This window comes from Podarcis pityusensis, assembly GCF_964106645.2.
Source record: "Podarcis pityusensis genome assembly, chromosome: 13".
Lineage (NCBI taxonomy): Eukaryota > Metazoa > Chordata > Lepidosauria > Squamata > Lacertidae > Podarcis > Podarcis pityusensis.
In genome coordinates this window covers 41617672-41644800 of record NC_138038.1, presented here as the reverse complement: position 1 = coordinate 41644800, position 27129 = coordinate 41617672, and the positions used below count along the sequence as shown (strand labels likewise).

Below are 27129 nucleotides of genomic sequence, written 5' to 3'. Positions count from 1 at the left end.
CAAACAACGAAATATGATTACTGAAAACCACAGCCAAGCACAATATAATAACTTGGACAGCAAAAAGAAAGTTCACACACACACAAACCACACACACAACTAAAATCACCCTCTGGGAGACGATTCAAATTCCTGTTCTGCCATGAAGGTCGCTGGGTGACCTTGGAACAGTCAGTTAACCTAACGTACCTCACAGGATTGTCGTGAGGATAATAAAATGAGAGAGAGGAAGAACCATGAATGCCACCTTGATCTTCTTGGAGGAAAGCTGGGACATAAATGGAGGAGAGCGCTATCAATGGGTACTAGCAGGGCAGGCCCAAGATATTTGGGCACCTGAGCTGGACCCAAGCATGGAACAAGAGAAAAGATAGCTGAATAATAATAATAACCAGTGCTTTTTTCTGGGAGGGACGACGACGACACAGGGGTACGCGTACCCCTAAACATTTTCTGAATCTTTGTACTTTTGTCCATTTACTATTTTTATTTTCCCTGATTTGAACTAAAAAATTTTCTTGAGTCAAAATGAGAGTACCCCCTAAACATTTTTTTTAAGAAGAAAGCGCTGGTTACAGTACTAACAACCACAACAACCTAGCAAGGGGAATGAAACACGTTGCCAGGGAATTCCCCCGCGACGAGTCCTCCTAACGTTCAGGGTCAGGTGTACGCGTGTATTCCTTCCGCTTTGTGTGCATTCAGCACCCTCCACCCTCGTGTCACGAAGAGCTTTGTCGGTGGAAGCCGCTTCCTCCTCTCCCCCCTGGTCTCCCATCGCCCCCCCCCCCAATACCCCCGGGGGCCCCAGGAGCCGCCTTCGCCCCGCCTGCCCCTTCCTCCTCCTCCTCCGTCCTGGAGGGGAAGCCGGCCGGGGAGGAGGATGCTGGTGCTGATGCTGCCTCCTCGGGTGGGCAGGGCGAGAGCGGTCCAGGGCCGTGACGGGCGCCGGAGCCCCGGCGTTGCCAGGGGCAACCTTTGTGGCCGGCCGGCCGGCGGGCGCGCGAGCGGGCGGGCCCTCGGCAGAGGCTGGCGTCCCATTGGCCGGCGTTCCCGTGACGACACCGTCGCTCTCCCCGGAGGCCGGTAAAACGGCCGCCTCCTGCAGGGAGAAGCGCAGTTCTCCCGGGAGAAGAAAGAGCGGAGGGTCCGGACGAGGAAAGCACCGAAGCTCCCATCAGCCAGAATCCGACATGGAGAGAAGCGGAGATGAAAGGTCAGAATGATCCCGGTTGCGCTATATGTGGTATTACTGAATACACATATATGCACACACACACATATATATACTGCAATATATATAATATGTGGATTATGGAGTAAAACCGGGGAGATCGCGCCTGCACGTGGTTCTCCTTGGATCGGTTGCTTTGCAAAGGGTCAGGCGAGGTGGGGCGCGATGCCCCATCTTTTCAGCACCCTGCCCCCTCTGAAGCCAGAAATTTAATACTATGCCGCGTTTTCTACCTCGCATCTTTATGTGTAGGGCTTTTCATTTTCTCTCTCTCTCACCCCCCCCTCCCCAGGGTCCTAATCTCTTAGCGACGGCCCCGAAAGGTAGGGCGGTTTTAGTGTTATCCCACCCCGGTCCCATATTGTCGAAATAAGCTGAGGGGCTCGTTCAAGACGGGTAACAACGAAGCAGCGGAGTCCCTGATCTGCCAGCCTCGTGTCTCCTAGCGGTCAACTGGAGGTTGCGTTGCATCCCCCTTTCTCCCTCCACTCCTCCGAATCCACTTTTGGGGGTCTTTCCAGATTTTTCCTTCCTTCCTCTCCCGGCATTTAGGGCTGTGGATTCTAGTGATGCCCCCACTGTCTGTGGTGGTGGGTGCTGGGGTGCCAACTTGAATAAAATTTTGGGGTGGGGGTGGCAAGCAAGCCCCACCACATATAATCAATAACAAGACACAGCACACACACACACACACACACACACACACCATTTTAATGGCAGCAATGCCCATCAACTTGGGGGGTGGGTGGACCCCTCAAATATTTTATTGGGGGGCCAAAGGGACCTCAGTACCTAGGAGTGGGCAGGGTGGGGTGGGGGTCTTGTAGGGAAGACCGAAGCTCGGACTATGATTATGGTATTTGGGACACCTAGATCCCAAAGATGTTTGGGCCTGAAGCTCTTGGGACAGAGGAGCTGAAGGGGTCTTTTGTGTATACATGAGGGAGAGCCTGGAGGGGTGGGGTCCAGTTGGGGGTCTGGAATACGGGATTGTACTGAGCAATGGGATGAAGTGGGAGCTGATAGTTTACATAGTGTTTTAATAGGAATGCTTAGGGAGATTTGCGCAGTTTTCCCTCACTCCAAAAAAAGTACTTCATCTCTCTCACACACATACTCACACTCTTGCCTTCCTGTCTTTGTCCCACCCAGCCTACAAGTTTCTCAGGTAGGTCTCCTCTTCCCACTTCTATTTTCACAACAACCCTGATAGGTAGGTTAGGCTGAGAGATAGTGACTGAGCTCAAGGTAACCCTTCCCACCTGTGAGCTTTGTGACTGAGTGGGGGGATTTGAACCTGGCCATCCCTGGTCCGCGTCCAATGCTTGAATCCTTAACAACAACCCTTTAAAGTAGGCTAAAATGATTTCCCTTCAGATTTCTGGGGGGTGAGGGAAAGAAGGGCTGAAATAGCGCTCAGTTTACTTAATTCCACTGATTTCAAGGCTCAGGATTGATTGAATGGCATCTTCGTACTTTACACTATTAATAACTAGAGGGAAGGGTGAGCAGGTCATGATCAAGAACACTAGTGCCTTTCTGAAGAGGAAAGGAAGTGGCTTTTTTACAGACACTGCATCTGGAAAGTGAGGTGTGGGTTTATAAAACGTCAGATCTAACTTGGGAAAGACCTGGACATAACACCACTTGAAGATGAAATACTTTACAGCCTAGTTTCCGTCATGACTCATGTTTCTCCAGCCATCTGCACTTCAAATGCTGTCTCATCTTACCCCCTGTGGTTTAGACTGCCTTTCCCCTTGTGGTTGTGGGGAAGCACTCTGCATGAGCTCTAAAGCACTGCTTCCCCCACATTCCAGGGCTGGGCTTTGCTATGGGAAAGCCGATTCTTATGGCCAAAGCCCAGGTGAAGTTTGATTCAAATCAGACTCTGGTTGTCCCAGCCTCTGGAAGACAAATTTAAGGGGTTATCTTGCAGTGGTGGCTGGGGGTGGGGGCAGAGGTTCAGAGAGAGAAGCAGGTGAGAAATTGGCTTTATGGGTTAGGAAGCAGGAAGGGCACATGACCTTCTCCCTGCACCTGTTGACAACCTCTTGATTTCTCATTACTTCCATTTCTCTTACATCTCAGCTCATCTGTAAGTTCCTTACGCAGCCACACCAGTTTCCTTAAACGCCTTCCACTTTTTCTTTCAGAATAGTTGTCAAGAACGACCATTTATTTTCTCTTTCATAAGTTCATTAGGAAAGTACACCAATGGCAAATTCAATATTAGGCAAGCCTGGTGGTTTCCATACTGTTTAACTTGGTTTACCCAAATGAAAGTAAAATAAATAGGCTAATTCAGATCACTTCCTAGGGAAGAGGTAGCCAACATGTGCCACAGACAACCTCCCCCCCCATCATCCTAGCCCACTGATCATGCTGGCAGAGGCTGATAAAGGGTTGTAGTCCAAAACAGCTGGAGGGCACCACCTTGGCAACCCCTGCTGCAAGACATGAAAAAAAAAAACCCAGGTGCAGATTTTGGCTACTGCCCTATGTACTGTATATATGCTGCTTAGTATGGAAACATATCATTGCGTTTCTCATTTCATTACAATGAAATCCACTGAAATCTAGCAACAGCAACTTATTTTTTGGGTAGGTGGGTGGTGGGACCAGGGGGGAGAAACAGCTGATTCAGAGACAGCTCCATTTCTTTGGTAGCAGAGCTGCTAAAGAGAGAGAGAGGATATATCTGGGTTGTAATATGGCAACTCTGCTTCCAGCTGTTCTTTTGAAACAGGGATGAGGAAACTGGTTCTTCAAATGTTGCTGGGCTATAGATCTCATTGTCCCTGGGCACTGACTGGGGCTGATGGGAGTTGTAGCCTAACAATGTTTGATGGGCAGCCAACTGATCTAGATAAAGACCACAGTGCTAAGAATGTAAGAACAACTATGGTGGGTTAGGTCAGTGGCCCAATCTAGTCCAGTTTCCTGTTCTCTCAGTGGCTAACCAGGTGCCCCAGTGGGAAACCTGCAAGCAGGACCCCCCTCCCTCCCGTCATTAGTTTCAGAAGTATTAATGTCTCCAACTATGGAGGCAGAGCAAAGCCATCATAGTTGAGCGGCAGTCGATAGCCTTATGCATGCATTTGTCTAATCCAGGGGTCAGCAAACTTTTTCAGCAGGGGGCCGGCCCACTGTCCCTCAGACCTTGTGCGAGGCCGGACTATATTTTGAAAAAAAATTAAATGAACGAATTCCTATGCCCCACAAATGCAGAGATGCATTTTGGATAAAAGGACACATTCTACTCATGTAAAAACACGCTGATTCCCGGACCATCCTTGGGCCAGATTTAGAAGGCGGTTGGGCTGGATCCGGCCCCCCGGGCCTTAGTTTGCCTCCCCATGGCTCTAATCCTCCTTCAAAGCCTTTCAAATTGGTGGCCATCACTGCCACTTTTAGAAGTGAGTTTCATAGTTTAAATGTGTGAAGAAGTACTTTACAGTGGTACCTCAGGTTAAGTACTTAATTCGTTCCGGAGGTCCTTTCTTAACCTGAAACTGTTCTTAACCTGAAGCACCACCTTAGGTAATGGGGCCTACTGCTGCTACCGCGCCACCAGAGCACGGTTTCTGTTCTCATCCTGAAGCAATGTTCTTAACCTGAGGTACTATTTTTGGGTTAGTGGAGTCTGTAACCTGAAACGTCTGTAACCTGAAGCATATGTAACCCGAGGTACCACTGTATTTCATCTGTCCTGAATCTTCCAGCCTTCAGCGTCATGAGGCAGGACACATTTTCTACATTCACTTTCTCCATGCCACGTATAATTTTATAAACGTCGTATCATGTTGCCTTTTGCTCGCATTTTCTCTAAACTAAGAAGCTCCCCCAAGGCTGCAACCTTTTCTCCCAGGAAATTTCCTCCTAAGGCATTTCCTTAGGAACCCAATGACCTGGGAATTGGTCCCCATTGAACTGACTGGAAATGAACTCGCCTACAGGCATGTATAGAATTGCGCCATGAGGAGAGGCACACTTTAGTCCGGGGGGGGGGGGGACAAGTACGTTGTCATTTGCATGGAACCAAAGTGTGACTAATATAGCCTGGATCGTATGCAAAACGTACAATTTGCGTCATTTAGTGTTGGGGCCAGAATTTAGCACGGAGGATGCGACAGAAAGTTGTACGGTGTCAGTGTAAAATATTATCTGGATTGCACAAGCTGGCTTACTTAAGAGGAGCTGACACAGTTCCACTGAATTTAGTGGGGGAAGCTAGTCATGATTAAGAGTCCTCTTGATTTGAAGGGATACTAAGTTCAACAATTTGTGCCAGAAACAAACCCAATAATCCATGGCTGAAGAGTCTTGCAAGGTCCGTAAGCTTGCAACATTTTACGAGCAACCATTAGATAAATAATAAATGTGAAGTTCTTCCATTGGAGAACAACATACTGCTGACTCAGTAAGGGCTGTTATTGTCCTACAAGGAAACAGATTATTGGACGCTCTGTCACCCTTTGGGGCAACTAGTTTAGTTTTCTTCTCTACCAGTCATTGTTAATAAATAAGGAGACCTCATTTTCCTTTTGCACAACCTTCAATTCACTTCCAGAATGTCTTCAGTGAGTGAGGGTGGAGTGTTGGGTGAATGTACCGTTATTTATGGATTAACAGGTTTTCTACCCTGTTAGTCATAGTCGCTGAATAAGAAACCAGTTTTCTTTGGACTCTGCTTGGTAGGGCGAAGGTGATGGAAACTGCTGATCTGAGGGACCGGAAGGTGGGGTGTGTGTCCTTTCCAGGGGTGCTGTTTTGTAGAGTTTATATTATTGTAAGCTTGATCAGGGATGGCACACATGGGGAAAACAGAGGGGTTCAGCAAAAAGAATTTGGCCTCAGTATCTGGATGTGCCCTTTCCCCATAGCCTTTCCTGTGGTATATTCTTCAAAATGCCGCTACCAGTTCTTATTTTTTTGAGTGGTGATTCTTAAACATACAAGAAGCGGCATAATGGAATTTTTGATTGCGCAGAAGGTCTGTGCAGTAGTCATTAAAGTGGAAACCTGTTTCGACAGCAGTAATTGTTGTTGTTCGTTGGCATCCGTCTGCAACACAGTGGAGAAGTGTGCCTTTGTGGGTGAAGTCAAATCAGTTGGAGAGTTGCAGTGCCAACAGCTGTAGAGACCAATGCAGGAGAGACAAGTTCTGTTGCAGCTGGGGCAGATGAAGGCATCCGGTTGTGCTGCTGCAGATGTACCATGATGATCCTTCTTTCTGTGCTGCTCCCAGCAGTCATTTTTCCTCTGTGGATACATGATCTGAGTCTCCAGGCCCTGTGGTTGTCTGCAAGGGATTCCCACACGGTGGGGTTGATATTTCCACCCTTCCCTTCTGGTTTGCAGACATCTTTGTAACACACAGTTGATCTGCCTATAGGCCTAGTGCCTGAAGCCAGCCCCCTCCCCATAAAGCACATATTTGGGGCACATCCTGCCATCTTCCATTCTGTGGACATGGCCAAGTCAGCGTAGCTGTCACTTGGATAGGAGTGCAGACATGGGGATGTGAGCTTGGAGGAGAACAACTTGACACGGTGCATGTGGAAGGCGTTGAGATGTTGCTCCTTGACAGTTTTAAGTTACTTACAACTGACTTCCATAAAGCAGCATGCTCAACACACAAGCCTAGTAGATCTCCATCTTGGAGGCTTGCCTGGTTGAACAGACCCCCGTTGCTCCTTGAATGAATGTTCCACCACCTTCAGTTCAGCTGAAGGCATATGAGAGCCTTGGGGAGAGGAATATGCCAAAGAGAGTCGGGGCAAGAACACAGCCCTGTTTCACAACGCTGCTCTTTATAGGGAAGTTGTCTAAGGATCAACAGTCATACTGAACAGTGCTGTGCTTGTCTTCTTGGAAGGACGCAATCATCTTGTGGAACTTCGGTGGGCATCCTATCTTGTGGAGCAGTGTGAGGGTCCTTTTTGGCTGATGAGGTCAAATGCCTTTGTAAGATCCACGAAGGCGATGCACAAGTGGCGCCCTTTCCCCCTGGCACTTCTCCTGCAGCTGACGCAGTGAGAAAATCCTGCCAACTGTGGACCTCTGAGCTCTAAATCTTCATTGTGACTTAGGTAGACCCTGCCAGCAGGTGACTGCAATCTGTTGAGAACTACGCAGGCACAGGCTTCCCCCACAGTATTCAGCAGGGAGATCCTGCAGTAGTTGTTCAGTCATTAAAGCGGAAACCTGTTTTGACAGCAGTTAATGCTGTGTAAACACAATGTGGGCAATGTATTGCTCATTATCTATCTGGTGTTTCTCCAGCACAAATCAGGCAGGGTTATATATATATTCCAGATAATTTTGAAAGGCAGTAACATTGCCCCTGCAAATAAAGAATTCTGAAATATGGCTCATTTACACATTTGAAGGATTTTGAATATATTTGCTTCCTACTCATGTTAAATGCTACTTCTTGTTGTCATATGGGAGGGGCAAAGAATTATGCAGGTCATGGAAACACCACTCCCTTTTCCACAGAATCCTGCTCAGATCCTTGTCCACCTTCCCCTCCCAGCTTCTGAGATTTCACCTCTCTTGCCAATTAGCCTTGAGGACTAGAAACTTGCCGAGAGGGAGAGAGGAAATGGAAACAATTATTTTTCCAGCCTTCTCCACCTGGAACCAATTCCTTTCTGTTTGACAGGTTGCAGTTAGGAAATGGTACGTGTACAGTCAACCTTGAGTGTGCCACTTCCTTGTTCCTTGTAGCTGTTGACTGACTAACCCATTGCTCTGATTGCAACCACGTTCACAATAACCCTGTACGGTAGCAGTTTCTTACTGCACACTCATTTTATGCATTGTAAAATTAGAGGCTGAGAGATAATGATTGGCTCCATTCCATCTGATAAGAGCTGGAACTTGTGCCCATCAGTCTTTCCGGTGGATTGCGTCGGCTGCAGTCTTGCTTCCGCCTCACCTCCATCATTGCAGAGTCAATCACGTATGGTGTAGGAAGTTGCATGTGAGTAGCCCATAGGCCTGAAAAGCCATATTGGTGGGTGGGTGTGACCTGCTAGGTGCAGTTCTGACCGGATTCAGCAAAACAGTTCTTGTGTTCTTATGATTCCCTGGGGTGCCAACTGTGGGCACAGGAACATTGTGTTTTCATTAGCAGGCAAAGGAGAACAGCCTTCTCCCAACCTGAAGCCCTACAGATGCTATTGAACAATACCTCCCATCACCCCTGACCACTGGCCACGCCAATGGCCCTTTGGTTTGATCTAGCTCTTACGATCTTTACAAGTGGGACCTGCAACAAAATTCTGCAGTACATTCTTAACCCTCTTCAGGGTGCCATCCATTCCCTTCTCCAGGATTCCATAAGCAGTAATACACTCAAGTGGGCCAGTTCAATCTTCCCTCCTCCCCAGTTCCTGTTTCCCAAATGACAAATTCAATATTATGTGGCTCAACCATGTTGTGCATTTCTGTATATCTTGGGCTTGCATGCTGATGCTACCTCCCTCTGGGTTCTCCATGACCTGGGTTTGCTATTGGAGGGAACAACGGCTATTATTTGCTCATAAACTGGGTCCTCCTGGCATTCATCTCTTCTTGCTAAGAACAGGCTTGTTGGATTAGACCAAAGGTCCACCCATGCTCAGCATACTCTCACTGCCCTCCAACTATCCAAAGCAGACAATGAGGGCAGCAGGAGTGGTGCTGACGCAAAGATACAGTGTGTAATGCCAGCCCCGTTGGAGCAGGAACAATACCCCACGTTCCTGCTCCTTCCTGCTCAACTTGAAACCGGAGCATGACTAATGTCCTGGGCAAGGATGGCATTGCAGTTACAGTCATGGCGAAGGACTGCTTTGCTCCATTGAGCAAGCACGGGAAGCTTCCCGATCTCGGCATTTGCATCCTCTCTCTGCTGTGCAATGGCATGATTTCCTGCTGGGCTCTCTGGCTTCCCCCTCCCCTTTCAATTGCATCACAGGCAGGCGGCCAACGAGGAGCTTCCCTGGCTCACACACCCCTCCTGCGGAGAGGCCAATCAGAAGCCAGAGATACTGCCGCAACCCCTTTCCTCCCCCTCCCTTCCAAGGCAAAATGATGATGCAAAGGCACTGAGTCCTGATGTGAAGACATAACTTCCTGCAATTTTTTTTTTTGTTCTCTGACCCCACATTTCCCTCCCCTTTCTGATGCCCTCAGTCTGAACCCACTGCCTCCTCTTTCTTCCCAGTGCTCTCGAGGCTTGTTCTGTAACCAGCCAGGCATGAATATTCCCATTTCCCCCATTCTGTAGAGACAGCCCCTGGCAACAAACTGAGCTACACGGGCCATTGATCTGACTCTTGCTATGGTTCTATGCCTTTGTGGCGAGATTTCGGGAATGCCTTTTGGGGAAAAAATGTTCCCAGCATGCTAGCTTCTTTTCTGCTGCGTCTCCAGAAATCTATTGGTTGCCCCCCCCCCCCACTGTGGCTCTCCCTCCTCAGTAATAATAATAATAATAATAATAATAATAATAATAATAATAAAATTTATTTATACCCCACCCTCCCCAGCCAAGACCGGGCTCAGGGCGGCTAACACCAGGTATAAACACAATTGATTAAAATACAACTTAAAAACAAGATTAAAATACAACATTAAAATGCAGCCTCATTTCAGTAGAAACTCAAATCAAAAACTTTTTTGGGGATGAAAACGTCAAATCCTCACCAAGGCCAACTATCCAGACTGGTCCTACGTGGGCCAGAAGAAAGCCAGGGAAGTCCCCAAACAGGAGTTCCATCACAGAAGGAGAAAGGAAAAAGGAAAGAGGGGGAGGGGATCAACCTCACAACAACCCCGTAAAGTAGGCTACATTGGGAAAGAAAGAAAGAGTGTGTGAGCCTGGCTTAGGGTCCTCCAGGGATTTTCCCCCCTTAGTGGGCCTGGCCGCACTCACTGCTGGAAAGCAGCCCTTGACAGCTTTCCACTCAGGTAATCCAGCCCTCTGGTTGAACAAGAGCCCTGCTCTAACACAGCCTTCCTTTCTGCCATTGTGATTGGCAGCACACACAGGATCTCCTTCGTGCTCTCCCATCCAGGCACTGACCAGACCTGCTTAGCTTCAACGAGATGAGATGGTGTCGTATGTTTATAGAGCATATGCTGAGAATCAGACATAAAATGTTCCTGACGGAATTTGCAGCTGATTGGTAAGGTGCAGAGCCTGTTTGGTTTGCTGTTGCCCTTGCCCCCAAAGTCCAGGAACAGGCTGTTGTAAACAAGCAGGTGAAGCAGAGCTTTCTGTATTGTGTAAGAGACAAAGGGATATTGACTGTTGCTGTGGACGTGTGGGGTGAGGTCAGGTGTTTCCAGCATGTTTCGGTGGGTCCGCCTGACTTCCTCACTGCGTGACCAGGAATGCACATTTGTGTGCTTTTGTTTGGTTGTGTACTTTGAGATCTAACAGACCCCGGGATTTTCTGGGGAGCCCTTTAGGCTCTCTGGAGTAGTTTGGATTCACTCTGGCCACGCAACACGTCACCTGCTTCTGACTCCCTTCCAAAGAGGAGGCAATGACCCTGCAGTGTGGAGCAGAGTGTTCGGGCTTCAAGTTTGTGCGCAAAAGGGGCGGATCAGTCACGGCCGGCAGCCAGCCTCTGTCAGTCATTAATCTGGAAAGACACTGGGGAGGGAAGTTGAGTGATGAGCAGGTCTCTGTGTTGAACCAGCCCTGAGGTTAATGGGAAATCAGCTATGCCTAAACGGTGGATGCAGAAGTCCCTGGGGTGCCCCCATCCCAAAGGCAGACCCCCATCGCCCCCTAGACCTCCCCTTCAGTGCTGGCCAAGGCATTAACTAACACACCTTAACTAGAGTTGACATTTGAAAAAAACGTGCTGGTCCATTTGGGCACCAGCTCCTGCTTTTGTCCATCTCTCCCCCTTGGTGATGCCTGAAGCAGGTTAGGACCATAGGAAAGGTAAAGGGACCCCTGACCATTAGGTCCAGTCGTGGCCGACTCTGGGGTTGCGGCTCTCATCTCGCTTTATTGGCTGAGGGAGCCGGTATACAGCTTCCGGGTCATGTGGCCAGCAGAGCAGTGCACGGAAACGCCGTTGACCTTCCCGCCGAAGCGGTACCTATTTATCTACTTGCACTTTGACGTGCTTTCGAACTGCTAGGTTGGCAGGAGCAGGGACTGAGCAACGGGAGCTCACCCCGTTGCAGGGATTCGAACAGTCGACCTTCTGATCGGCAAGTCCTAGGCTCTGTGGTTTAACCCACAGCGCCACCCGCGTCCCTCCGGACCATAGGAAGCTGCCTTCAAAACATTGGTCCATCTTGCACTGGCTACACTCAGACTGGCAAGGGCTCTGCTGAGTTTCAGACTTAGGGACGTTCCTATCCCCGCTTGGAGATGCTGGGGATCGAACCTGCGACCTTGTGCATGTGGAGCAGATGCTCTACCACTGAGCCAACACTCTTTCCCTTTCTACAGCCTTTTTTTTTAGAAAAAAAGCCCACTGCCACATCCCGTGGCAGTGAATGTCCCACTGCTGCTGCTCTGCAAGGCTAGCCCTGTTCTCTCCCTGCAGGAGTCGCTCTGCTAATCAGAGACACTTTGCACATGCTCAGAAACCCAAGGAAACGTATGATTTGGAAAGCTGGCTGCCAAGTAAATCCCTCCCCACCCCCAGCTTACTTATTCAAGCAAGAAGGTTGGCCAATTCCTTCCTCTACCCACAAGCAGGGCGCCTGTGTTTCTGGCAGGTGTTTAGCAGGTGAAGCTTTTTTTGGTTTGACTATGCCATTTCCATTATTTAGCTGAAACCCTGCCAGAAAATAAAAACAGATTGGCAGTCCTATGAGGAAGACAATAAACCAGAGTTACAAACTGTCACGGCCAGATCAAGCGTTTATCCTTCTTCCTTTTTCTGTGTTTGCTTTAATCTGCCTTTATCCTCAAGGCTGCCCTATATTACCCTGATCTCATTACACGGCTGTGATGATCGGACATGGCTATTCAGTGAGAGCCTGCTATCCTTCTGCATAGCTCACTGCAGCACAGTGGCTGACAGCGGGCCGTTCATTTCTGCAAAAGGGCGGGAAAATTATTCCCTTGCCTAAAATGTTGGAGAAATTCTCCCAGTCAGTGTTCTGTAGACGGTAATGAACTAGATGGAGCAAGAGTCTAGACTCAGTGTAACATAACTTCCTTCCTATGTTCCCAAGCAACACAAAGCAGATGAAGGTTTTTCCTCTCCTGAGACACCTCTGCCTCAGATGTGTTGCAGCCTCACCGTTTGTCAACAATTTTTTTTAAAAATCTGCCTGTGCTCTTCTGCCTTTAACAGTGTGGCAGATCCTAAGCAGGTGATAGCACTTAGTTCCCTGCCCTGAAATATGTCCGGTGCTGATTTCTCTGCAGATCAAACTGCCCTGAAAGGTACAAGGACAGTACAGACTTTCTTGTTCTCCCCCCACCGGTCAGTTTGTAAGCCGAAATGACAAGGATGATGGAGCTAACACACACAGGATCTTTACAGGTTCCCGGCACAAGTCTCTCTCTCTCCCCCCCCCCCCAATACTCTGTGGTGTGTCAGCTGTTTAAACGGGTTGGGAAATGCTCTGCCCTTAGCAGGGGGAAGACATCAGTCGCAAGACGTGATGAGCACAACTTTGCCCCCGCTATACCCCGGCCCGCCGGATTTCCTTTTGCAAAAGCCCAGCGCTGCTCCAGTACGTGACGTATCGTGAAAACATTGCAGACATCCTTTTTGAGAACTGTTTATGACTGTGTTAGGGACAGACATGAGAGCGGTGGGGGAAACGTAGCATGCGGTTGGCAATCGCTTCCTGTTGCACTCCTCCTTCCCCAGGTTTCTACATGAAAGCCGTGCTGCAAATCACTTTTCCGTTTATGATTGCTGAGAAGGGCTTGTTGTTGTTGTTACTGTACAAACCTATGAGTCAGCTGAGTTGAAGGTGCTGGACTTTTCCTTCGCTGCCTGCCAGGGATTCTCTAGCTGTGATTCCTCCACAGCAGTGGGTTGGACTTGGATGAAACCCTTTGGGTGTCCCTGACAATGGTTCTACGTGACTTTCTGCAAGTAGAGTCCATTCAGATTGGGCTCCTTTCATGCAACTCCACCAGCCGACTCCAGAGGAGAAGAAAAGGGAGCCCATCTAAGTAATACAGGGGAATCAGCTGGAAGAATAGCATACCCTTCAAGGGTCCTGGTTTTCCCAGGACATTCCTGGAATTGCAGAAGCTGTTCCCTGAAAGGTTAAAAAGAGTTGGGGAAGGGGGCACTTGCGATAAATAAAGGGTCTAGCTCTGCCCCTCTCATCAGGTGTCACCTGCAGTCTAAGTTCACACCGTACATTTAAAACTCTATCATACTACTTTAACAGTCATAGCTCCCCCTCAAAGGATCCTGGGAATTGTATTTCGTTAAGGGTGCTGGGACCTGGAGCTCTTTGAGGGGTTAAACTACAGCTCCCAGGATTCTTTGGGGGAAGCCGTGACTGTTAAAATGCTATAAATGTGGTTGAAATATACGGTGTGACCTAAAATGGTTTGGCCCATCCTCAATAGTCTTATTTTGCTGTGTGTGTGTGTGTGGATCAGGGTTCAGTTCTGCTTATTTGGGGGCTAAATGTCACTGTATGAGGCAGGTGTTCCTGCGCTGCTTGGCTTTCTAAGTGGGACAATAAGGCCGACCTGTAATTTAAACCCCGTTTGAATACATCGAAATGGATATGTGTGTACAGAGCAGCTTAGATGGCCCCTAAATCCCATGCGGCTTTGCAGGAACATGTGAGAAGATCTGTTTGTGACCACGGGCAGAGCATCACCGTGGCCTCCTGGGACACATTGTTCATATTAAATTATAAAGAAAGGGGGAAATATCTCTGACCCACACTTAGTCATTGTCCCTTCACCACACACTCAATGTGGCTTCCAGGAGCCCCTGCCATGGATGTTCTGTTGGGTTGCCAATTTTTCTGTCTGGTTTCTGTGCCTTTAATAGTAACAAGAAGAAACATGCCGGGGAGGAGAGTTCTCCTGAGAAATCTGCCCGGGAATGTGGCCTGTGTCTGACCTTGCCTGATGAAATCTTGTTTGGAGAACTCCCGTCTGTTTTGGGGTTGTGTCCCAGCCTGAACCTGCTTCTTGCTCTAGATGCCTCGGGAATGCTGAGGATTCCAGGTTTTGGATCAGGCAGGCAGGATTCCGTGGTTTAGCTGTCAAACTTTCTTCCCAGGGAACTCTGGGAATTGTCTCTCTCTGAGAAGAACAAGGGATCTTCTAACAGCTCTCAGCACCCTTTGCCAACTACAGTTCCCAGGATTATTTTGGTGGGATCCATGACTATGCAAAGTGGTGTGACACTACTTTAAATGTGTAGTGGAGATGGGGCCCCAGATAATTAAAAAAACAAATAAATTATCATTACAGTTCATTAGGCCTCAAGTACAGCCATGTGTTTATTTCAGGTTTTTCTTTGCTGAGTGTCAGTGGGAAGTTTTGGCTGCGGCTGACTGTGGTTTGGGTGAGAATATCATTTGGCGTTAAAAAGGAATAGGAATATATATATAGCAGGTAATAAGAGGCAGCAAAATAAAAGATTTTGAGTGTGTTTAGCCATTAGAGCAGTGGTGCTCTTGAGTTATCTGCAGAAGGGGGGCTTAGAACCTGAGACCTGACACAAAAAGGAAAGGGTTGGGGAGGAAAAAGGGGAAAAACCAAAACTCCAGGCACTGTTTCTTAATGACCAGTATTCCTGCAATGACCACCCAGAGCAGAGAGACTTTGAGGAGAAGAGGAGACAAAGGTTGCTGGTCCCTTTGGGAGGTGTGTGCCTTTAAAAACAAACAAAACAAAACTGGTTCATAAATGAGCGGCACCATTGTGTGCGTAGATGATGACGCAGTTAGTCTTTGGCAGGAGCCCCATGGAAGTCTGCCTCTTCAGAGAAAGGATCTTCCGCCATCCCTTAGGCTTCCCACTTTATTGGGCGTCTGCGGAGGGCGAAAGATTTATACGAGATCTCGGGAGAAGCCAGAGGATAGCCACGGAGGGCGGCTTCCCAACCTGCGAAGTGTTTCTGCCCAAATAGTGTATTAACCCGCTGAGCAGACAGAAAAACATATTACTGTATAAAAGGCGTAACAGTGTCCTCGGGCAAGTCTGGCGCTGGGAGTTGTTAAGAGAAACCTTTTCGTTTGCTTAGTCCTTTCATATGATGCTCAAAGTATCAGTCACCTTGTCTCTTTGTCTCTTTCTCTCTCCCTCTGTGCGCTGTTGTTCCCTGTTAGCTCAGTAAAGTTTTGGGGGATGAACCCCTAAAACGACAACAAGATGGCATCATAAGGGTTGGGGATGCAGATCTCCCAAGCCAAGAGGGATCCCAAAAGCGGGTTGAAGCTTATGGTGAACAGTGAGCGGGGCACCTGTCCTTTTTAGTTTGATAGGTGTTATGTATTATATTTATTTATTTATTGCATTTTCTGGCCCAAGGATCTTATCTGCCCCCCCCCCTCGGCATCTCTCCCTGGAGGCACCGTTCTTCTGAAGCAGCTGTGTGTGTTCTTTCTGCGGCTTTGTCCTAAGGCTTGGTGGGTGGCGCTGAGAAGTCCTGCCAGCACCAAAAAGGCTTTTAAATAGGTTTAAGCAAGCAGATTAGGAGGTGACGTCAAGGAGCAAGGCACATGGATTTTCACTTGTCTTTGAACCCTTTCCCTAGGCTCCCTGGTCCTTTGACACAGCTCCAGGACTCTTGCAGGTTTCAGGAGGGTCTTTCCTCATTTTTGGTTCTGTTTAAGTGGCTTCCTGGCCCAGCTGCTGCCAGGGGCTGGAGGTAGAAACCCAGGTCTCTTCCCGTGGCCTTAGGCTCAGGTTGCCAGGATTGGGCCCAGAGAGAATCCTAGTATGTTTCCAGTGTTGTGGAGAAGGGAGTAATGTACCGGCACAGACCTTTTCCATCACCACAGGTGATTTCCATCCTGTATGCACACAGAAAGGCATGGAAGTTCACTTTTCTTACGCAGATGTTCAGGATCCCTAGAAGGGAAAATCAATGGTTCGGAACTGTGGTCCTCAAATCTTATGCCATAATTAAAATGGTTAGTCTGTAAGGTGCCACAAGGGGTTTTTTTTTGCTGCAAAAGGATGTAACTGCTCTGAAGAGGGTGCCCAAAGTGTTGTTTGTGTGACTGGGACAGATTTGAACCTGTGGCCCTCCAGAAATTGTTGGACTACAGCTCCCATCAACCCCAGCTAGCTTGACCATCGGGCAGGGAGGGCCACAGGTTCATTGTCTCTACTAAGAATTAGGGTGTCACAAGCACGCAGCCCCACTTCTCCCTAGGAAACATCAGCTGATGCAGCCAAAATGTTCCCCCGGAGGTTAAAATTCAGGGAAGGTTTATCTTCGGAGAGTTCTGTTTGCAGGTTGTCTCCTGCAATGGAAAGCTACAAAGGAAATTGCAACCTGGCCGGTTCGCCAAATGGAATTTTTTCAAAGCTATTGTGGTGCAGCTTAATTTGCAGGAATGGCCTGAGGGGAAGGGTGTCGGCGTCGGCAGAGGAAGATGTGATTTGCGTGGAGTTTCACTGGCATATTTGGAAGAGGCTGGCACTGCCAGCTAAAATGGAACTCCCTTTAGATTATAGTATGGCAGCCCAAGATCTGCATTTGGATCAGAGGAAGGAACTATATATTCTCCAAAAAGTGGGGACTATTTGGTGGGTATTACCAAGGGCACCACCAAATTCGCCAAATTCACAATGGGAACATGAGAAACGATAGAAGCACTGGGCATTCTTGAGAGTTGTTTAGTTTTTTTTGAAATGGAGTTTGGGAGGACAGTTGCAGAAAACTTCGTGAGAAGGATATCTGAAAGCAAAAGGTAAACGTGCAAGTAAATTGATCAACGGCGTTTTCATTTTTGAAACCAAGGTGGCCTCGTGGCTGGAACAGTGAGCCACGGTGTTTCAAGTTGAAATCTCACACCAGTACGAGAGCTGGAACAATGTACAGTGGTACCTCAGTTACGAACTTAATTTGTTCCGGAGGTCCATTCTTAACCCGAAACTGTTCTTAACTAGAGGTCTGCTTTCGCTAATGGGGCCTCTTGCTGCTGCTGCGCCGCCAGCACACGATTTCTGTTCTCATCCTGGGGCAAAGTTCTCAACTCTTTCAGGTTAGCGGAGTTTGTAACCTGAAGCGTTTGTAACTCAAGGTACCACTGTAGTGGTTATGACTTTTGGATGAGGAGGGCTGGGGAGACCCGAGTTGATATTTTCTCAGCATAGCCTACCCCACAGGGCTTGTGCAGTATGTGTGTGATCTATCTATCTATCTGGCCAGTTGTGGCATTCTGTCCTCCTCTGAGGAAGGATGGGATGCAAACATAGTATGTCAATCCATAAAAAAATTTTGGTCTGCAGCCATGCCCAACTTGGTGCCCTCCGGGTGTTTTGTACGTGGTGATAAATATTGCTCTACCTTCTATTGGAAGGATCCCTAGAGTTATGTAGGCGAGGTGCCTCAAGCATGCAGTATGCAAATGGATTATGAATTAATGCAAATGCAGATTAATAATTAACAATTAGGAATGGTTTGGTTTGTGTTTCTCCCATGGAAAAGAAATAGTTTTGAAGGGGGCACCAGTTAATTTATTTTACTTCACTTTATCTCTTTTCTCCAGTGCCGGATTTACGTATAAGCTAAACAAGCTATAGATTAGGGCCCCACTCTCTTGGGGCCCCCAAAAAAGATTAAAGGGAAAAAACCTGGATGTACATTTCCAAAATATAAGATAAAAAACAAATAAAATAAAACCTACATACAGCAACAGTGTTTTGTGTTGTGTAGGCTCCTATTTTGTTATGTGCAAATGGCTTAAGATACCTATTAGGTCCATAAATTACCTTATAGCATATATTCAGTACAAAAAACAGTGACAGTTTGTTGTTGGCAAAGGACAGCTGGACATATAAAGGGCCCCATTACCTTCAGTAGCTTAGGGCCTCATGAAACCTAAATCCGGCCCTGCTTTCCCCCCAAGAGCTTAGTGCAGCATGTACATCCTTTTCCTCCTGACCCATCCCACCTTAGCCTCACAACAACCCTGCAAAGGTAGGGCAGACTGAGAGTTAGTGACTGGCCCAAGTTGACCCGGTAAGCTTCATGGCTGATGTTTGTACTTGGCAAAGCTTCAGGATTACCGTAATCTGTTTCTCACTTTGTGTGTTTGGTTGCTGCCCCCTAGTGGCAGGAAGTCTGCCCTGCAAACCCCAGCCCGGCCAACCATGTGTATATGTTCATCTCTTTTTCTCAGGTACACGTACGAAGACTGCAAGCGGACGGCCGACTGGCTGCTGGCCCACACAAAGCTCCGGCCCAGGGTCGCCATCATCTGCGGCTCGGGCCTCGGAGGGCTGGCTGACCTCCTGAAGGATCAAGTGGCCTTTGAGTATGGCAAAATTCCCAACTTCCCTGAGAGCACAGGTAAAAAACCCATGGAACGGGTGATGGAGGAACCAGGGATGGGGTTGGATATAGTGTATGGCAGCCACTAGGGGGTGCTAGTAAGCAGCAGCTGGGAGGCGCTACTGTACAACCCCGTGGCCCATAGGGGGCAGCAGCGAGTCCTTTAACACTTTGCTTGCCTCATTCCAGTTGTCGGCCATGCCGGAAGGTTGGTGTTTGGGAGCCTCAGTGGAACTCCAAGTGTGGTGATGCAAGGGCGCTTCCACATGTATGAAGGGTACCCGCTCTGGAAGGTGAGTCGCTCCACAGAGCTGCAAACCTTTCGAAACTCGAGAGGTGTCCAGCTGATTACAATTCCAGGAGCGGGATGGTCAATAGTCACGGACAATGATAAAGAAGATAGTGCCTCTGAGCCTATGCAAAGGTCCTCTTCGTCTTCACTGGCCCAACACATCTGGGAATGGGATGACGGGTGAAGGAGGTTCCACGAAATTCAGCCAAAATTTAGCCTTATCAATCCCTGTTTCATGGTTTCTTGGGCATGTGCAGAGTGCAAAAAGAACTGAGAGCTGAAGGGGAAGAGTTTTGACTTAGGACTGGGCGTAAGGTCCGATTTCAAATCCCTGCTCAGCTGGGTGACTTTGAACCAGTGTTGGCCTCATCCTAGCCCACTTTGCAGGGCTGTTGTGGGAGAATTGCACTGAATGCAGGAGGGCTGGCGCTACCTGCCAGCGTCTTCCCCTGACATCACAGTATTGGGCTTGAGGAACTCAGCGGAGAGGAGGATGCAGATGAAGCTAGAATTTGTGTGTGTATTACTGCTTTATTAGAATTTCATTTATAAAGAAGAAAAGTGTGAATGAAAATAGAAATAAAAGAAAAATACTCAATACCATTTCCATACATTAATATACAGATATGTATAATTATCCTAGTACAAATATCTTTATCAGTAACCTAATATATTCTGTGTAAAATTGTTCCAAATATCACATTTATCCAAAGAAAGTCTGTGTCTATATGCAGACCGTACATAAGTTGCTAGAATTTGTTGGTCCCCACCTGTCACTGACTCCAGCTCCACTTACTGTATGGGCTCCAATGGGCACCAGCCATGGCTGGTCCCAAAGCGCCCTTCTACCTCTCCTGAGTGCTGCTTCTTTCCCTCCCTCCCAGGTGACCTTCCCGGTCCGGATCTTCCGTCTGCTCGGCGTTGAGACCCTCATTGTCACCAACGCGGCTGGGGGGCTCAACCCTGAATACAAAGTGGGGGACATCATGGTGATCCGCGACCACATCAACATGCCGGGCTTTGCTGGGCAGAACCCCCTGGTGGGGCCGAATGACGACAGGTAAGGCGGGGCTCTCGTCCTTCCTCTGTGAGGTTGGCCCCAGTAGACTCTAGAGCAGTGTTTTCGGACTACAATTCCCATCATTCCTGACACTGGTCTTGCTAGCTAGGGATGATGGGAGTTGTATTCCAAAAACAGCTGGAGACTAAAGGTTGAGAAACATTGCTCTAGAGGCTCCCTTTCCCTCTATTATGGTGGTTGTGGAGAACTTGAGAGCCTCCCAATGCTGCTGGACTCCAACTCCCAGCAGCCTCCAGTCAGCATGGCCCATGGCCAGGGATCATGGGAGCTGAAGTCCAGCAATATCTGGAGCCTTGCAGGTTGCCCACCCTTGCCTTCATAGGAACATAGGGGTGGTGGTCCTCCAAGTCCATCTGTTTGAGCTTCCCTTCCAGAGGATGGGCTTTTAACTCGCCCAGCGCTGCTCCCGCTCACAACAAGTCAGGCTGTTTGGGAGGCAGCATAGCCCAATGGGTAGAGCTCATGCTCTCGTGCAGGAAATTCTAGGCTCAGTCCCCAGCTGCTGTGCACAGTGGTTGGTTGCTGTGACAACAAGATGGTGGACTAGATGGGCCATTGGCTTGATCCAGCAGGCTCTAGTTATTTTTTTAATGTTCCTTCTCCTCCCTCCCCTTGTCCATAGGTTTGGGGTACGTTTCCCGGCCATGTCGGATGCCTACAATGAAGACTTGAGGAAACTGGCCCACACGGTCGCGTCGGAGATGGGCTGCTCCGGGTCGGTGCGCGAGGGAGTCTATTGCGCCTTGGGGGGTCCCAACTACGAGACCATCGCCGAATGCCGCTTCCTTCAGCGCTTGGGCGCTGACGCCGTGGGTCAGTTGGGGGCAGAGTGAAGGGGGCTGGGGGGGGGAGGTACGTTGTGCCATTTTGAAAGGAGGCATTCTTTGCCACCCCATGCTCTTGGCTGCCTCTAACATGGGGTAAATGTAAAGGGACCCCTGACCACTAGGTCCAGTCGTGGCCGACTCTGGGGTTGCGGCGCTCATCTCACTTTATTGGCCGAGGGAGCCGACGTACAGCTTCCGGGTCATGTAGCCAGCATGACTAAGCCACTTCTGGCAAACCAGAGCAGCGCACGGAAACACCGTTTACCTTCCCGCCGGAGCGGTACCTATTTATCTACTTGCACTTTGACGTGCTTTCAAACTGCTAGGTGGGCAGGAGAAGGGACTGAGCAATGGGAGCTCACCCCGTCATGGGGATTCGAACCACCGACCTTCTGATCGGCAAGTCCTAGGCTCTGTGGTTTAACCCACAGCGCCACCCGCGTCCCATGGGGTAGCAGAGCCTATACTTGTGTTTGCCATGGGCAACCATTTCTGTGACCCCCTTACCCATGAAACAGACAACAATTAAGCAGGTGCAGTTTTACTTAGAGCTGCATCAAATGGTGTGGGAAAGCCCTCTCTAGGGCAGGGCTGTGCAGAGTGCAAGTTGGGGTGCGCTGGCATGACCTAATGCACCCACATATTTAAATCCCCCCCTGGTGTTGTTGGACTACAGTTCCCATCATCCCTGACCAACCTGCCAGGGGGCTGATGCGAGCTGGAATCCAATAACATCAGGAGGGCCACTGGGTGCCCGCCTCTGATGCAAGACCCCTGAGTTTTATCGCTCCAACCCAGGGGTGGGGAACTTCAGGCCTGGGAGCCGTACGCGGCCCTCAGGCCTCTCAATGTGGCCCTCAGAACTCTGCCCAGATGCAGTTGCGGCCCTCTGGCTGAAAATTATTTTCCGCCCCTGCTCTAACTTCTCAACCGCCCCGCTTTATTTTCCCCTCAGGCATGAGCACCGTCCCCGAGGTGATCGTTGCCCGCCATTCCGGCATGCGCGTCTTCGGTTTCTCCCTCATCACGAACAAGGCCGTCCTCGACTACGAGAGCACGGAGAAGGCCAACCACGCCGAAGTGCTGGAGGCCAGCCGCCAGAGCGCCCGCACCCTCGAGAAACTGGTCTCCCTGATGGTGCAGCGCATCGAGCGCAACAACAACTTGGCCTAGTGGCGCAGTTTGCGCCGGCCCGCCTGCCGATCTCTCACCAGCAACGTCTTGCCAAGTGGGAGACCACACCCTGCTTGCCGTCTTGTGATGGAGGATCGTGCGCGGACCAGGCGAGGAGAGCATGGCGACTGCCCCGTCCTCCCTGCCCCCCGAAATATTCTTCCTTTGTCGAATCCTGCTGCTGAGTCCTCTACTGTCCAGATGGTAGTTGGAAACGTCGTTCCGCTGCAGTACCTTGACTGTCTCTGGCCGCCCAAGGGCTGCGCCTGTTTGTGTTTCTGATCTCTAGCCTCTGAGACGGTGCCGGTCCATCTTTGTGTGTTTGAGTGTGAGTCTTTCTCTCGTCTCTCCCCTCGTATTTCAGGATTTTGTGTACAGCTCTTAGGTTTCCCTCCTCGTAATCCCTGCCAGGGCGGGAATAAGGTTGCCAGTTCCGGTCGTCTTTGATCTTACGGGCCTCTTACTAATTTACCTCTTTCATGGCACTTCGCTTTTTAAAGGTTGAGTTACAGAGAGCGGGCTTCTGAAACCCTGAAAGCTTCCGTTTCAAAATGGCCGCTCTCTCGTCAGCAGGTTCCTCAGGTAGAACCTAGCTAATACTGTGCTGCTCGCTTGATCGTGAAAGCCAGGATTTCAGTCCCTTGGATGTCAGGATGCTCACTTTGCCTTGAGGCGTCCTTTGTAGGATTTCTGGTTGAACTTGATGGGCCTTTGGCCTGACCCTGCAGGCTCTTAAGTTTGCTAGGAAATGGCTTCTTTGTCCCCCTCAGAGATCAGTACTTCCCCTCAGATCAAGCAATGGCCATTTCTCCTTCCAGGATATGTGTGTGTTTGTGTGTGTGTCTTCATTTAGTCCCCTTGTTCGTCTGTTTGAAGACTCTTTGCCTCTCCATAACTGTTGCCTCTTCTCGGCTTCCTCTAGAAGGGCTTTATGGATGGAGATGGTAAGGAACTTTTGTTCACTCGGAACACATTAAGGGGCAACCGGTCTTGCTTTGTCCCCAACATATCAGCCCCAAAGGTGGCTAACGTTTGGCCTCTAGATATCCAATGAATTACTCAGAACCTGGGTTCATCCGCGCACAATAAACCACCAAGGCCTCAATCTCACAAAGAGCAGCAGATTGGGGTAGCAAGCTTGTGTTTGGATCAGCTTGAAACAGCAGATGCGCAGCTGACACGACAGAATGCCCCTCCATGCGTAAACAATCCCTGCATGTGGAAAGCTAGCTCATCAAGGAGCTAGCTGGCCTAGAATCCTGACCTGCTAGTTTTCTATATGCAACGATAATTTTTTATTTTTTATTAGTTTGCACAGAGGAGCATTCAGCGACAGAAGCCTGAAACAGCTTTGCCACCCCTACCCCTTTGTGACAAATTACTCCCAAGGTCCTGCTGTCTCTGTACCCATCTCCAGCCTTTTTTAAATGAAAATATTATTAGGTGAATGGGGTTGGTTTTATGTTGCCACCCCTCTAGGAACCAAAGGAGCAACATTGTGTACGTTTCTCTGTCAACTCCTTTTTTTTGGCCTCCAAAACCCAACAAACATTCCCATCTGGATTTCCACTGAAAGTGGCCAGTGGTAGTGTGGGAATGGATGATCGATTTCCTGCCATGACACATGGGATTGACCCATGGATATTCTCCCCCCCCCCAAAAAAAAATCATTCTGCGGTGGAGAACATGGTTGGACCATTGCAACCCTGCTGCAAGCGATGGGGTTCTGAGACCATTCTCTGAACGCTGGACATCTTGGCTTTGAGACAAACCAGCTTCTAATCTAGAGGGTGACAATGTAACACACACACACATGCACATGTTCTTTTGGTGCTGGGATCAAGGATCCTCCTGGTCGCTGACAGCCTCCATGCTGAGGAATCCGAGTACTTGTGAATGTATACTGTAGCCCCGTAGTACGTCTGAATTTGGCTGCATTCAGAGCTTTGCTTGTGCCTTGCCACACAGATTTGCGGCAGCGTGGTGTTAGAGAAGGCGATCCCTTTATCTCTCCTTTCGCGTTCCAGGCTGTATTGCTCCTCGTTATTCACATCTCAGTGACACCAGAGCAGTTTTTAAACTGGAGCGGATGACTAGAGGGCCTCGTAGAGCGGCTTGTGAGGGGTGTGTGTGAGCGAGCGAACAAACATAGTGCTAACACCACAGAGGCCAAAATCAATCACTTACTCTTTCTGCCCCTGCCAAGACTTGCCCAGGGCCCTTTTGGCAATGGCTTTGCTGTATTGGCATAGTAGCGAACACCCCAGCTGCTGTTTCTGGTTTGAGAGAGAGTTGTTCCCATAGCAGGAGTCAATTGCTTTCCTGTGTTGCTTGCACCAGCCTGGTGTACTCCAGATGTTTTGGACTACAACTCCCATCATCCCCGGCCAGCACAGGCTGATGGGATTTGTAGTTGGCAAAAGTAAATTTGCATACTCGGTGTGGGGAATCTGTCGGCCTCCAGATGCTCTTGGACTACAACTCCCATCATCCCTGACCATTTGAACTAGGACTGGGTGGGGAGTAGCTGGAGTTTGACAACATCTGGAGAGCCATAGGTTCCCATATGCCTGTTTTTGATGAGCTTTACCCGACACCACAGAATTTTTGCAGCATGGAACTTAAAACCTGTCATCCAGTTTGGATGACTTGTTGGGCCTCACTTTGTCCTGTCCATTATTTCCAGTGGGTCTGCTCTGAGTAGGACTAACGCCAGATCCCAACCCTCCCATCTCACATCAAATTCCTGTTTTAAGGCCCAGATGAAAAGTTGCCCACAGCCCTCGGTCCTGCAGAGCAGAAGCCAGCACAGATGAGCTTTTGATATCTTACATCTCTGCATGTGGGCTGCTTTAAAAGTTGGTTTCACTGGCCCCGTGTTAATCTGGGAGCTGTCCAATCCCAGATGGGCTTGATTTCCACAAATAGCGATACATGAACTCAAGTACAGCTGCTGTCCTCCTTTGCTGACTGCGCTCAATACTTCCTCCCTGGTTTCTGCTTGAAAGGCCTCTTCCTTGTCTCTCTATTTTTAATTATTTTATTAGCAATATCAGTCCACGGACCAGGAAACTGCCCCCCCCAAACCCTGTAGATGCTTGATGAGGCAAAGAGGAACTCTGGTATGAAGGACACAATGATTTATATCCGTTCAGCGGTTCTGAAGGATTGGAAATGATATATAAATATATCTATATATTTTTGTAGAGCATTCTGCACTTTCTTTGTTTTATTTAAATGAATGAATGGGCCTCCCTGTTTTAATTATTAAAACGACGTGAGTAAATAATAAAAGCTGGAATGAACAGATCTGACGTGCTTGGCTTTGTGGGTTTTTTTGTTGGATCAATTCACTGTGGGCAGCCCTGCAGTAAGACGGACGGAAGGAGAATCTCGCACCAAGTTTTCACAAATTGAGTCCCCTACCTTGAGGAATAGGAATCTTATATACAAGAAGCTGGCCAAATGTGAAGCTGGGGTAAAGTACACCAGATCCAGACTCCATTCAGGAGACAGGGCTATTGTTTTATTTTTATTAGGTATCTTGTGGTTTTATATACTGCCCTGAGACCCCTGGGTATAGGTCGGTATATAAATTCTAATAATAATAATAATAATAATAATAATAATAATAATAATAATATTGCTGGCTGAGCTGGCCTAAGCCTGGCAGAGGGCAAACAAGAGTTTGAGTTAAAGGTAAAGGGACCCCTGACCATTAGGTCCAGTCACGACCGACTCTGGGGTTGCGGCGCTCATCTCGCTTTACTGGCCGAGGGAGCCGGCGTACAGCTTCCGGGTCATGTGGCCAGCATGACTAAGCCGCATCTGGTGAACCAGAGCAGCGCACGGAAACGCCATTTACCTTCCCGCCGGAGCGGTACCTATTTATCTACTTGCACTTTGATGTGCTTTCGAACTGCTAGGTTGGCAGGGGCAGGGACCAAGCAATGGGAGCTCATCCCGTTGCGGGGATTCGAACCGCCAACCTTCTGATTGGCAAGTCCTAGGCTCTGTGGTTTAACCCACAGCGCCATCTGCGTCCCCTGAGTTTGAGTTAGGCCACCCTTTTTTTCAGCTTACCTTGCACCATGGTAACAAGTCACATGACCATGCTAAATAGGCTTAGGATCTGGTCTAAGTCCTCCGTGCCACATCCAGTTTAAAATCCACCAGCCTTGGCTCAGCCAGCTGGATCTCAGTTCAGCCAGGATACGCCTAGCTGTGTGCCAGGAACCTCTCAGCTCAGCTGGAGATCCACTGGATCATCTCATCCTGGTAGTTCTAGGTTTTCTCCCTAGATTTATTCCCCTCTGCTTCATGGTGGGTATGAGATCATCTCTCTATGTCTGTGAGGTTCAGGAGACGTACAGGTTAAGAGCTTCATGCTCAGTCTAGCCTTAACATACCAGAATTTGAAAGTTCCATTTCTTCCCCACCCACAAACCTCACAGCTATGAAACTATGGCAGTTTTGACCTTAACAGATTTATATATTGGATGCACCGCTGGTAGGCAATTAAAAACATTTTAAAGTTTTGTGTATTGGATATGGGATTATAAATGTTGAGTGACAAAGTGTAATTTTGAATCTCGAAATGAAATAAAATATTCAGAATAAAAAAGTAAAAGCCCATTCAGTCCAGCATCCTGTTTCTCAAAGTGGCCAAACCTGAAAGCAAGACCTGAGAGCAACAGCACACTCCCCAGTTGCAATTCCCAGCAGCTAGATTTCCAGGGCATTCAGTCTCTGATCCTGGTGCAAATCCTGTCGCTGCACCAGCTTACTAGGGGGAAACACCACCGGTTGGATTTCAGCCTGTTTGCTGCACACATCTCTTCAAGGAGACCTTTCACAAGCAAAGGGTAGCTTCTCTTATTTGAAAAGGCACATCGGGGCGGTAAGAATCACAAAGTGAAAGTGAGGTTGGTGGAGGCTTTGGCCAAGTGTAGCTATATACTGGTGTCTTCCTCGTTTAAGAAAATAAGATAAAATAAGCATTACAGGAAAAAACGAAGTCTTTCTCTTAAGTGCAGGATCAATACGTA

At 48.7% G+C, this 27129-nt stretch overlaps 1 protein-coding gene across 1 annotated transcript; it reads left to right on the top strand.

Annotated features, from left to right (window-relative positions):
* Positions 1 to 1058: 1058 nt before the first annotated feature.
* On the top strand, positions 1059 to 25390 carry PNP (purine nucleoside phosphorylase). The gene is made up of 6 exons (XM_080978933.1): positions 1059 to 1216; positions 18557 to 18726; positions 18898 to 19001; positions 19885 to 20060; positions 20704 to 20894; positions 21864 to 25390. The coding sequence occupies exons 1-6, from the start codon at positions 1194 to 1196 to the stop codon at positions 22079 to 22081; spliced, it is 882 nt and encodes a 293-aa protein (XP_080835059.1). The 5' UTR covers positions 1059 to 1193; the 3' UTR covers positions 22082 to 25390.
* Positions 25391 to 27129: the final 1739 nt, after the last annotated feature.

Excerpts from the sequence above, each read along its gene's own strand:
- PNP (XM_080978933.1), top strand. The coding sequence starts at position 1,194 with ATGGAGAGAAGCGGAGATGAAAG. Across the intron at positions 19,002-19,884 it reads AAGGGTACCCGCTCTGGAAG|GTGACCTTCCCGGTCCGGAT; the intron begins GTGAGTCGCTCC and ends CCTCCCTCCCAG. Across the intron at positions 20,895-21,863 it reads CTTGGGCGCTGACGCCGTGG|GCATGAGCACCGTCCCCGAG; the intron begins GTCAGTTGGGGG and ends TTTTCCCCTCAG.